General features: G+C 33.1%; 3 protein-coding genes across 3 annotated transcripts; 1 reads left to right on the top strand and 2 right to left on the bottom strand.

Annotated features, from left to right (window-relative positions):
- Positions 1–519: 519 nt before the first annotated feature.
- LOC136783338 (chymotrypsin-2-like) lies at positions 520–2368 on the bottom strand. The gene is made up of 5 exons (XM_066743432.1): positions 2227–2368; positions 1805–1955; positions 1041–1290; positions 801–938; positions 520–701 (listed from the first exon to the last, which is right to left on the bottom strand). The coding sequence occupies exons 1-5, from the start codon at positions 2276–2278 to the stop codon at positions 555–557; spliced, it is 738 nt and encodes a 245-aa protein (XP_066599529.1). The 5' UTR covers positions 2279–2368; the 3' UTR covers positions 520–554.
- A 2267-nt stretch (positions 2369–4635) lies between these two features.
- Positions 4636–7077, top strand: LOC136783290 (zinc finger protein 260-like). The gene is made up of 4 exons (XM_066743342.1): positions 4636–4835; positions 4911–5074; positions 5155–6339; positions 6425–7077. Exons 1-4 carry the CDS (start codon positions 4754–4756, stop codon positions 7061–7063), a joined length of 2070 nt encoding a protein of 689 aa, XP_066599439.1. The 5' UTR covers positions 4636–4753; the 3' UTR covers positions 7064–7077.
- Positions 7078–8603: 1526 nt separating this feature from the next.
- Positions 8604–9732, bottom strand: LOC136783352 (PEST proteolytic signal-containing nuclear protein-like). The gene is made up of 3 exons (XM_066743454.1): positions 9565–9732; positions 8937–9142; positions 8604–8864 (listed from the first exon to the last, which is right to left on the bottom strand). The coding sequence occupies exons 1-3, from the start codon at positions 9599–9601 to the stop codon at positions 8622–8624; spliced, it is 486 nt and encodes a 161-aa protein (XP_066599551.1). The 5' UTR covers positions 9602–9732; the 3' UTR covers positions 8604–8621.
- Positions 9733–11918: the final 2186 nt, after the last annotated feature.

Raw genomic sequence — 11918 nt, forward strand, 5'->3', positions numbered from 1 at the left:
GGATTTTCGCCGAACGAGTGACTCGGCCACGGGTAAAACCGTGCAACTTTTTCTTTATTAACCGAAGGACGATGAGAGAAAACCTATATCGGTAGGTTTCAATCTGTCCTCCAATTCTGCTAAATAATCATTGTTTCTTTTGCTTTGTTGCGTGTTTTCCAGGCTCTTCATTGCGATTATACGTATACCTACTTGTCTTGCGTATGTTTTTCTTTCGGGCTTAGCTTTCCGAAATATCTAGGTATAGGCCCTTTAGCTTTGCGTATCGGCTAGGTATCGTAGCTTCCGGTGTTAGGCAGGCTTTCTTTTCAGCCTCTTCGCTATATAGGAAATTCCAGATAAAGTGGATCAAGACCAAAAGCTTTTAAAAATGCAATAGCCGACAATAGGCATTCGAGCTTCCAATTAAATGAAATATTAAAACAATTATGAATTTAACAATATATAGCTAGATTATGGGTGTAACAATAGAGTTTTAAAACTAGTTTGCGCTTAATCGAATAATTGCAATTGATAGAATTTACTGTTTTAGAGGATTTATTTAATCTATTAATTTACAATTTGCTTTTATCCAATATAAATTGATAATGTGGCGATACTCGCGTGTACACGTCGGGTATTCCACGAGCACATGGGTCGCCATAAGAAACAATACCAACTTGTTTTCCTTGATTGTTAACAAGCGGACCACCAGAGTCACCCTGAAATATCCAATCAACGACAATTAATTTTTTACCTCCATTTTTGTCAACTGTACAAAAATATAAGAATGTGAAAATAATTAAAGTTGAGCCACTCACGTGACAAGCACCTTCTCCCCTCTCCGTTAGGGTGCATATATGATATTTATTTACCTTGTCGAAAACATCTTTACAAGTTTTTTCAGTGGTTGTAATTAGATGGATTTCTTTAAGGTGATTAGAAACTGGTCCAATGGCCTGTGATTTGAACAAAAATAGTTGTTAGATTACTAATGATTGTTTTACGATAAATAATCATGGGGAGTAAATTTATTTGGAAAAAGTTGTTATGCAACTTACAGAAACATATCCCCATCCAGTTAAAGTTACATTGTAAATCTCTTCAGTAGGCTCTTCACTAAGAGGTTCGATAGGTTTAACCTTGTCAGTAAAATTCATATCTTTGTCTAATTTGATAATACCGATATCATGGACTTGTCCATCAGAATGGTAGTCAGGGTGGATCAAGTACGATTCGACATCATATTCATCACCATCTTCATCGAGACATGTAATTCCAGCAACGATGCTGATGTATTCCTCGCGTTTGCTACGACATGAAAAATATTATTATTACTATTGCTCTTTCACAAGCATTTTATTATCAAAATTATTTGTGCGCGACGCATGGCTGCTACATGCGATACTACATTTTAAAATCTGACGAGTATTCAAGTTTTAAAGGGATTCCTCTTACCGATATCGTTCGAACGAGGGTGACATATCGCACGCACCAAGTACATTCGTGCAATATTCACGCGTGTTAGAAAGAAGCAAAATTTCTCGCATGCTTCGGACGAAAAGTCAATCTTCTCGCATATACTATATAGTATTTCAAAAAATAAAGTAATATTTGTATCTCGAAAAGAAGACTATTTTACTGGAAAAAATTACATAGTAACATCAGTAGAGTATTGCATTGATTTGGAAATCAGTCCTTCAGTAACGTCATATCGTTGACGTATATACACGTTTTTGGATTTCGTTGTGTAACGAATGTCGGTATGAGGAGACTCTTTAATATATTAAATACCGTACAAAACTTGAATGCAATAGTTCCTTACAAGAGAAGACAATGAGCAGCAGTAAGGATATAACGTTTGTCGATGATGGAACCACCACAGACATGTCTGTCTTTGTACCTCAACGATACTTGATATGGATATTTACCCTCGGGTGCAAACTCACCACCCACGATACGACCAGAAGGTAGACCTTTAACAATTTAAGCGTTTCCTAGATTTTTCATTAATTCAATGCTTTGCTTGAATCACAATGTGATTCAATCTCATCAAGAACTTGATTGTGCAAAATATTATATACATAATTGTTCCTCATATTTCTTAATCACTTGGAGAAGAAAGCATACCATTAGTGCGGTGACTCGTCAGAAACGAAGATTTACGTGGCGATTAATCACTATATATGTTTGCATATAACGAACACTGCTCTACGATAAATATTCTATGCGGAAGGAAGTACTTACCGTAAGCACAAAGCACTGCACCTGCGAAAAGTATCGCGGTTAATACTTGCATGCTGTTGAAAGATTATTTTCAACTGCAGATTTCTTTTATCACTTTATTCTCCACATTATATACCTCAATTTGGAGCGCTATCAATCTCTTTCCATTTCCCTGTCTATACAGATTTAATAATTACACGCGATAACAGATTGATCTTCAATATCTATAATATACCATCAAGGAAGCTTATCTTATAATTCTGTGAAAATGTTTGTAATCTCTGAAGGGCCAGTTGAATTCAATACAGACGTTGAATCAAATAATTTTATCATGCTTACTACTATATATTTTAAATAATTATATTTTGCAGTACATAAATTATCTATTAGAAAAGATATTGAGATAAAAATATACCAAGTACATAATTTAATCCTGGTAGAAATGTTATTTAAGCCCTTGTTAGTCTATATTCAGTTGTTAAGTATTTACTGTGAAAGTAAAGTAGCTATGACAAAGAATCATATATATGTATATATATAGATATATACAGTTGCGCCCCTACAAAGGTTTATCTTGGAATTGATAGCCCGATAAATATTGGGGATCGTCTTAATGATATTTCTGTTTCTCCTTTAGTCACACACAGTTGCATCGATCACTGCAGCGATTATTTTAATCCAAGCCAAAATTCTATTGCGAATCGGAAAGGTTTTTTTCGGTAATTCCCGATACGTGCAGCCAAATAAATCAATTAACTTGTTTTCTCTACAGTAAACATGAATAATATTTTCGAAAAAAGTAATTATAAATCCCCTCTCGCAGAGTACTACCTTGTCGTGGTGAGAGGGCTTAATACTTCGGTAGAACCAAAAGTGCTCTATGGGTCAGCTCTCTGAACCAATGATTGACTATTATAGTCATATCTATAGTGTCACGACAGTACCCATTCGTATATATACGTACTCCGGGCGAGTTGATTCTGATACGATCAAGAGTTTCTGAAACAATCCTCCTGGAGTATGGCCCATTGAGAGAGGGAAGGGTGTCACACATTACTGACCGTTGCATGGTAAACATGGAGGTCAGTTGGCAATTTTTATTAGCAGTATAGAGTGTCGGTATTCCTGCTGGGGTTAAAGATTCCACGATATCAGTTAGATTTAGAGTGAATGTCCTCGGCTGTCCTCTATCACATAATGGAACGGCTGCGATTGGCGGTTCTGAGGGTGCTTATATGAAATTTCTAATGTAGTCTGACTACATTCCAATTTTCATCGGTGCTCAAAGACGTTGTATTCGTATGCTCTTCATTCGTCAGCTAATAGAGGCTTAATACACTTGGCCGACGATCTTAAATGGAAAAGGGGATAGCCCAAATATATGAAGAAGTCGAGAGATTTCTTCGTGTATTAAAATAGTATATTAAAAAATTGTAATAATACAGTGTATTTTAATACACTATTTTAACAAAGTGTATTAACGGGAATCCCCGTATACCGACATTACAGGCCAAAAACTATTTCGCATGCAGCATCGTCATTTCTTGACGGATTTGCATTTTTGTCGACTTTTTGGAAACGTAAGAACATTATCTAGCGAAGTGCGTTGAGGGATATTGCGATTTAATTGTTGTTTCTCAATAATGTTAATATATTTATTTAAACAAATATTTTGTTCATTTTTTCTTAATTTACCCAACGTACTTCAGTAGATAATCTTCTGGCATTTCCAAAAACCTATAATAACTTTACAATCCGCCAACAAATGACGACGCTGCATGCGAAGCAGTTTTCGCCCTGTAATGTCGGTATACGGATTCCCGTTAATTCGGGTCTCGCGAGACGCAGGGTCCTCCCCTGCTTCTCAAGAGACTTCTTCGCGTTAGGTCAGGTCGAGCCTCGAGGATTTCGATTCCACGAGACCCCCGTGTACCCCGTCCACAGAGATCCTCCATGAGATGCAGGAGTATATAGTATATTATATATTTCATTCGATCATAAATAGGTATGTACGTTCTATAATAGGTCTTTTAGAACACTTAATGGTGGACTAATAGAAAAGATTGGACAGAACACAGATCGAGCTATTTTAGATTTCATAAAATAACTGGGGTAAAAATAGTCTCTAAAAAGTCACTAATATGATACTCCAACAGAGCTCAAGTTTGAGAATTGTTTTAGAGCTCTTTTCTAATCGATGGTTTACTGGGATTATAGTCTAACTGCTGAGCTCTGCGAATTAGTGCGAATATCATCAGTATACTTACCTTTAGACTGGCCAAGTGCTCGTCACTGATTGGCTGGATTCTGATTGACCGGCAGTGGCGCTGTTCAGAATCCTTCCGCTAAGGCAGTACTGCCACAGTGCCGTAGCAGTCACTTTCTGAACCCGACCATTCTCACTAGCCAATCAGCATCGAGAATTATTTTTCCAACTCTTTATGACGTCATTTCGTCGCAAAATCAGAACAAAATGACGGACAGCTTCCTTACCTTTACGCCTTAGAAATAGTAAAATATATTGCATGTATAGTTACAAATGTAACAAATGGAGCCATGGAAATTGGAGCATTTGGATTCCGTGGGGTATGAAGATGAAAACTGGGAAGTGTGTGCTCATGCTACTAGAAGTATGGAATTAAATTACTAATTCAGAATTGACATTTCGATTTCTAAAATAACCTTTGAATTTGTTACTTATCAAGGAAAAATGGATTTCGTATCTGAGGTTGCTGTAAATGGTTTGACGAATGACGTAAATACAGAAACATGTCGTTTGTGTGGAAAATTATCGGAAAATTTCGCTTCTATTTTTGAAGACAATAATATGTATATCGCTGAAAAAATTTCTAGGTGTTTACCAATAATAGTAAGATTTTCAGAAATTTGAATATTATTTTAACCTCTTTTATCCCAAAAAATATAAGTAACACACTGCTATCGTTTCAGGTTTTATCGAATGACCAGCTTCCTTCTTACGTTTGCATGCCATGTATTCACTCTTTGAATATTAGCTACAGATTAATTGTCACCTCTGTTAAGGTGGATGCTTTGTTAAGAAAACAACTCTTAGATACTCAAGAAACTGAAGACATCAAACCGGATGGTAAACAAAGTAACCAGTTGGAATCTAAGTATCATAGAAGTCTTTCCTTACGGGAATTAAAAGAAATTGCTATTAATGGTCCGGCAAATTGTGAATTGTGTAATATAAATTTTAAAGATATTAATTTATTTGACGAACATATGAAATCAATTCATCTTTTGCCATGGTCTTGTAATTTATGTGACAATAGTTATGATACATCGAAAGATTTAATTTTGCACAAGACAATTGATCACAAGGGCACCGTTATTGTTTGTAAACAATGCTCAAATTTGAAAGACTGTGATAATAAACCAAAAAGCGAGAGATTTTGTACTGTTGAAGCTGAAGTTTCTTCAGATGCCCAAACATTTCAAACTGAATTTTCTCAACAAAGCAAAGAAGCTATATTCCTAACAGAAATAGAAAAGACAAAGCAAAATTTTTTATTTTTGTGTCATATTTGCAAAATTGGATTTGGGGATGAGAAGCATTATGTTGCTCACAATGAAATTCATAAGGAGAATACAAAAATCTGCTGCACTTGTTATAAAGAATGTACCTCTATATATGATTTATTTTTACACAAAAGAGAAGAACATAATATGTATAAAAAGGTACAATTAAAATATGTCTGTGAGAAATGTGGAAGATTTTTCACTAATAGTTGGAAATGGGAGTCTCACAAAGGAAATTCTTGTACTAAGAAGAATCCGAGTAATCAGTGTAAATACTGTAAAAGTATATTTTCCAGAGCACAAAAACTAAATAGACATCTGAGAAAACATAAAAATGAAATGTTGAATGATCCGGATGTAGTAACTTATAAATGTGTGGCATGTCCCAAGGTATTTGTTGATAAAGAATTTTATCAGCAACATAGAAACGTACATGATCCTGCATGTTGGGATAAATTTAGATGCTCCGTATGTAAAAGATCGTTTAGGGATAGCGCAAGATTACGAGAACATAAACTATCGTTTCACGAAGGTGTGAAACTGCACAAATGTGACGTTTGTAGCAGAGCTTTTTATAGATTATCAAGCTTGGTCAGGTTTAATTTTATACAAATGATATTGTACATTATTAAGTTGTCTAATAATCGTGTTATAACTAAAACTTTTATCTTTACAGAAAGTACACAGGGTCACACATTTTGGACATAAATGTAACAATTGTGACTCAGCTTTTAAAAAGAATGAAGATCTTAACAGTCACATGAAGGAGGATCATGGCTTAGAGCCAAATAAAAAATTATTGGCACATAAAAAATCTGATAAAACCACTAACTATGTTTGTAGATACTGTGGAAAGAAATTGGCCACTTATCAGTCTGTGGTAAATCATGAATATATTCATACTGGAGAAAAGCCATATACTTGTAAGATTTGCCATAAAGCCTTCAGAAGTTACACAACCAGATGGTCTCATTATCAGAGGCATAAGAAAGGAAGTTTTATCTGTGAATTCTGTGGAAAATGTTTTGATTATAAGAAAAACTTGACAGTTCATATTCAGACACATATACCAATAGAAGAGAGAAAGCATCAGTGTACAAGATGTGGCAAAAGATTTTTAAGGAAATGCTATTTGAATGTCCATATGAGAATCCATGATGGCGTACGTCCATACACTTGTGACATTTGCTCCTTTAGTTTTACCCAATTGGGGGACATGAAGAGACACAGAATGCGTCATATGAAAGGGGAAATACGATTTAGAAATATGAAACGTAGACCAATCAAAATTGTTAAATCTGAAAATTCTGAATAAATTGTTATCTTTTACATATTTTTAATTATCATTTATGACTTCAATTTTTGTAATATTAAAAGTAAAATTGCTTGCATTTCAAATAAAACCTTATTATCTATTATTTTTTTACAATCTACACACATATTAAATGAAAATATTCAACAATGCAAACATTCATCAAAATTATGCTGTGACAGTTGGTAGCAATTTACTTTTGGAATTAGGAATTATTTTGACTCAATTATTACCGGAAGTAGATAGTTTTGACTCACAAAAATTTTCATTCTGCGTTCATATAGCTACTTCCGAGTTCTTTTCTTGATCGAAACGAAACAAAATGGTAACTAAAGTTAATTGTGGTTAAAATAAGCTAGTTTTAAAACTTGTTGAGAAACAGTTATGTGGTTTTTGATTCATTCAGAAAGATAGAACGTTTTTTTTTTTTTCGTAAAATAAATTTAATCTGTAAATACAAGTTGTGTACTTTCATGTGAACTTCAAATTAATATTCGCCATGTGTCTCTGACTGTTCTAAAAACTTAAATTTACAATTTTGCGAAATAACTTGAAGAGTAATCGAAGCATTTGGTTTTACAATACTGTTATTTTTTTGTTAAGAATACTTTGCATCTTAATTTAGGTTTCCTACAGTGATTTTTTATCAAACTAACCTAAAATTTAATATTAAGGAGCATTATTCATGTGTATAAACACTGAATATTTATTCATTTTCAGACTAGCAAACGCAGAAATGGAGGACGTGCGAAGCATGGACGAGGTCATGTAAATCCTGTAAGATGTACCAACTGTGCTCGCTGTGTCCCTAAAGATAAGGCAATTAAGAAATTTGTTATCCGTAACATTGTGGAAGCTGCTGCTGTTAGAGATATTAGCGAGGCCAGCGTTTATTCTTCGCCAAATAGCACTTATGTGTTACCTAAACTTTATGCAAAGTTGCACTACTGCGTATCCTGTGCTATCCACTCAAAAGTTGTACGCAATAGGTCTAAGGCTGACCGTCGTATCAGGACACCACCCGTGCGCAACTTTCCAAGGGTGAGAGACTCTCTCTAAACTTTTACTTTAGCGAACATTGGTTTGGTCTCAAAATAATTTTTTAATGATCTCCTTAATTTACAGGACATGCGTCAAGCACAACAGAACAGGAAGTAACTGTAAAATGTAAATTTTAATATGAAATAAAATATAGAAAAAACAGAAATTGTCTTAATCACTTTATTGAGTACTTTATACAATTTAAATTACACTTTAGCTTCTTCTAGTTTTTAATTAAGGAAAGAATTTTAGTTTTTTTTTAGTGATGCTAACTGATGAAATATGAGATTTAAGGTATGAAAAATGACTAATAAAATATTGTTACTTGATAGGTATGCTAGATTAACTTTTTGGCTTTGTCATAAGAATAAAAAGATAAAATTTATAAAAAGAAAAATGATCTACTAATAGCTCAGTAAATAATTCCTGTAGCTTTTGACTTAAAACGCTTACTATCTCTGTAGTTGTCACTGATTTTATACAAATTTTAACAACGTTAAAATATTTAAAAACTGAGGAATCATTTATTTGCTTCTTCCATGGCTTTCTTGAGAGTCTTCTCAAATATTTTCTTTGAATCGCAGAAGCCTTGTTTGGTTTTGCCGAAAGAATTAGGGCCTGCAGAAGTTGGTGTTTCTCTTCCAATATTTCTCATCCTCATTCTAGCTTCTGCAGGCATTTCCTCTGGTTCATCATCATCATCTGTATTGAAAACAGAGGCCACAGTTGGTTTTTGCGATACTGTAGGCCTTACTGTAGGTTTCTGAAAAATATATTTCCTATATTGCAAAAAAAATGAAGGCAGTTGTAAAAGGTATATGGATATGCAACTTACAGATGTGGAGCCTAGTTTAATTTGTATGCCCTTTTTCTGATCAGGTCCAGTAAGCTTTTTGCCCAAACCAAATGTAAGTCTCTGCTGCTTCTTAGGATCATTTTCATTGTAGTGGGAGGATTCACTTCTGTCATCTGACCTCAGTGGTGACCTCTCTCTTGTTCTGCTGTCTCCTCTGGAATCCTCTGCTCTGTAGACACTTGACCCTGACAACGTCAAACACTGGCAAAGTTCAGATCAAGTTAAACAAGCCTGCTCTTTAACCGGAAATCATTAAGCAACATTCTCAAAACATTTTCATGCCCTAGAAACGTAATTTGGTTAAACCTGATGTATAACATTATTAAATATATTTTAAAGTTTTATTACATAATTAAAACATTTAATTTATTATTAAAAATTATAGCAAAAGTTTTTCAAGATATTTATTGGTAATAGAAAAATGCTTATAAACAATTGCTTAACACAATTTATTTATTTATTGTGAATTAAGTAGTAAGGAAACGTGTCTGAAATGTAAATCCGGTGTAAGATTACAAGAAATTATGATAAGGCAGAAAATTGTTCTCAATAATTATGAACGAAGTATATGAATAAAGTTGAATATTGAGTGTAAAATGAATAAAACCTTTTCTATAATCGTCCCCGGTATTTCTCCTAGACATTATAGTGGCTTCCTCAACAAACGAGGCGTAGAGCCGTAGAAGAAATAATGCTTTTTAAGTGCTTTAACCACTAAATAAAACATTCTAAAGATTGGAAGTGAACCCCTTGCAAACTCGTGATGTAACAACTAACAACAGTGAATAGTGAACTTTAACGGTACGTTCACGGAGAATGCTATCAACGCTACTGCGCACATATAATAGGCAATTTTCTCTGCGCAGTAGCACAAATAGCGCTAAATAGCGTCTCCGTGAACGCACCCTAAGGGTGAGTCGGACCAAAACCTGTAAAGTAAAATTTTACCATGTAGGTTTGCCAATTTTTCGAAAATACGTATGCTGATTGGCTAATTCACAGCAAATTGGCAATCCTACATTGTAAAATTTTACAGGATTTGGTCGTACACTATTGCTCAATAATCTTGCGTCAGGCGAGGGGCAGTGGGGATAAGAGAGGCAAGGGGTTATCTAGGGAATTCTAGTGGACACCGTCAAATTTTTGATCGGCTATCCCTTTGACGCAAAAGAGCTGTCAAAAGCTAAATTAACCTGTATTTTGAAGAAATACAGAAACATAAATATTTTTAAAAAACAAATAAGAAGAAAGAAAGAAAGGATTTTAATAAATATATAAAGAAAAAATATCAGATGAGTATTAGTTAATAGAAAATGTTAAAGTAATTGTTAATTATTAAGAAAATATACTTTGTGGTTTTTTTATTTCTGTTACAGGTTAAATGCTGTTTCTGATGAGCTTAAATTACAGAAAAGAAATATATATAGACCAATAAATAAAAAAGGACTAATTTATGAAGCATTTCTGTGTGGACCAGTCATTTCAATAATTATGATGTAATGTTCTAATAGTGAATGTGTAAGCGTTTGGTGTATATACACAAAGAAATTTTATTATAAATTAATAATTATATATAATAATGTGTTGATTCTTATTACTATAAATTAAAGCTAGTTCAATTAAAATATTCTTTTTCTTTCCTCCTTATCTGAATTCTATACATACATAGTAATTACATATTCTCGTAGAATCTATTCTTTAAACTAATTAAATTGTAACTATTTGGAATGTGCAAGTCATAACTATTTGCTTCAATGATATTTATTATTCATTGTAAGAGAAATTGCATAGAGCCTCTGCAAATTTCTTATTAATATGTCACATCCTTCTACATATTATCTTTTATGACATTTATATGCCTCGTTTGCACTATTTTCTTCTAGTCTATAACATATAAAAATAATTTTACAATCATTAATTATTACACGCAGATCTGATGATTCTGCTGATCTCTAATTAATTTTATAAATATTGAAATCATTGATAAACCATTGTCTAGTTAAATTTGAAAAATAGGCATTTGAATGATGTTATTTAAATTTGGTATCTCTTTTGTGAGATATGTTTTCATAGTACTTGGGAAGATAAAGTTCTTTAGAAGGTATGTGTATACTAATGAGTTCATTTTGCTTTCAGCTTCGAATAGTTTTTCAACTACGTGTTTGGATATACATTTTGAATATAGAATATATTTATTTTGTTACTCCTATTATAATGTTGACAGAATTGGTAGTAAGATATATCAATCATCTGAAAATAATAGAATATATATATGGCGACTAGATAAATTAAGGATTTAAGACAGATAATTCTCAACAACAAATAGGAGTAACAAAATAAGTATTGTATATTAGGAATGGATATCCAAATATGTAGTTGGAAAATTATTTGAAGCTGAAAACAAGATTAACTCAGCAGTATACATGAATGTATTGGAGGACAATATCCTGTCAAATGTAAAGAAAAGATATCATGTAGACGAAGTACCAAACATTATATTTAAGTACAATAAATTAAGTGAAGTGTCTAGATTCTTCAAATTTAATAGAGCAATAGCTTACCTATCATCCTCACATTGATAGAATCAATTAGACAGCAGAATAAGCATACTTCAGCGTATTTGAAAATATCTAGAGAAATATTGGTATATGTTGAAAACTAGAAGAAGAAGGAACAATCAAGGCAAATAAATGTCACACAAGATGTGAAAGAATGTGACAGATCAATAAGAAATTTGAAGAGTCTCTATGCAATTTATCTCGCATTGAATAATACAAATAATTGAAGCAAATAGTTATGACTTGCACATTTCAAATAGTTGCAATTTAATTAGTTTAAAGGATAGATTCTATGAGAATATCTAATTACTATGTATGTATAGAATTTGGATAAGGAAGAAAGAGAACGAGTATTTTAATTGAACTAGCTTTAATTTATAGTAATAGGAATCAACACATTATT

The sequence above is a fragment of the Prorops nasuta genome, unplaced genomic scaffold (assembly GCF_024137725.1).
Source record: "Prorops nasuta isolate Cenicafe-Biocafe unplaced genomic scaffold, Cenicafe_Pnas_1.2 PNAS00033, whole genome shotgun sequence".
Taxonomy (NCBI): Eukaryota; Metazoa; Arthropoda; class Insecta; order Hymenoptera; family Bethylidae; genus Prorops; species Prorops nasuta.

Coding starts and splice junctions, on each gene's coding strand:
- LOC136783338 (XM_066743432.1), bottom strand. CDS start 2,278: ATGCAAGTATTAACCGCGATACTTTTCGCAGGTGCAGTGCTTTGTGCT. Junction 1,291..1,804: donor GCTGCTCATTGTCTTCTCTT/GTAAGGAACTAT, acceptor TTCATGTCGTAG/CAAACGCGAGGAATACATCA. Junction 939..1,040: donor CTGGATGGGGATATGTTTCT/GTAAGTTGCATA, acceptor TTCAAATCACAG/GCCATTGGACCAGTTTCTAA.
- LOC136783290 (XM_066743342.1), top strand. CDS start 4,754: ATGGAGCCATGGAAATTGGAGCATTTGGATTCCGTGGGGTATGAAGAT. Junction 5,075..5,154: donor CTAGGTGTTTACCAATAATA/GTAAGATTTTCA, acceptor CTATCGTTTCAG/GTTTTATCGAATGACCAGCT. Junction 6,340..6,424: donor TTTATAGATTATCAAGCTTG/GTCAGGTTTAAT, acceptor TTATCTTTACAG/AAAGTACACAGGGTCACACA.
- LOC136783352 (XM_066743454.1), bottom strand. CDS start 9,601: ATGTCTAGGAGAAATACCGGGGACGATTATAGAAAAG. Junction 9,143..9,564: donor CGGGGACGATTATAGAAAAG/GTTTTATTCATT, acceptor TGACGTTGTCAG/GGTCAAGTGTCTACAGAGCA. Junction 8,865..8,936: donor TTAAACTAGGCTCCACATCT/GTAAGTTGCATA, acceptor TATATTTTTCAG/AAACCTACAGTAAGGCCTAC.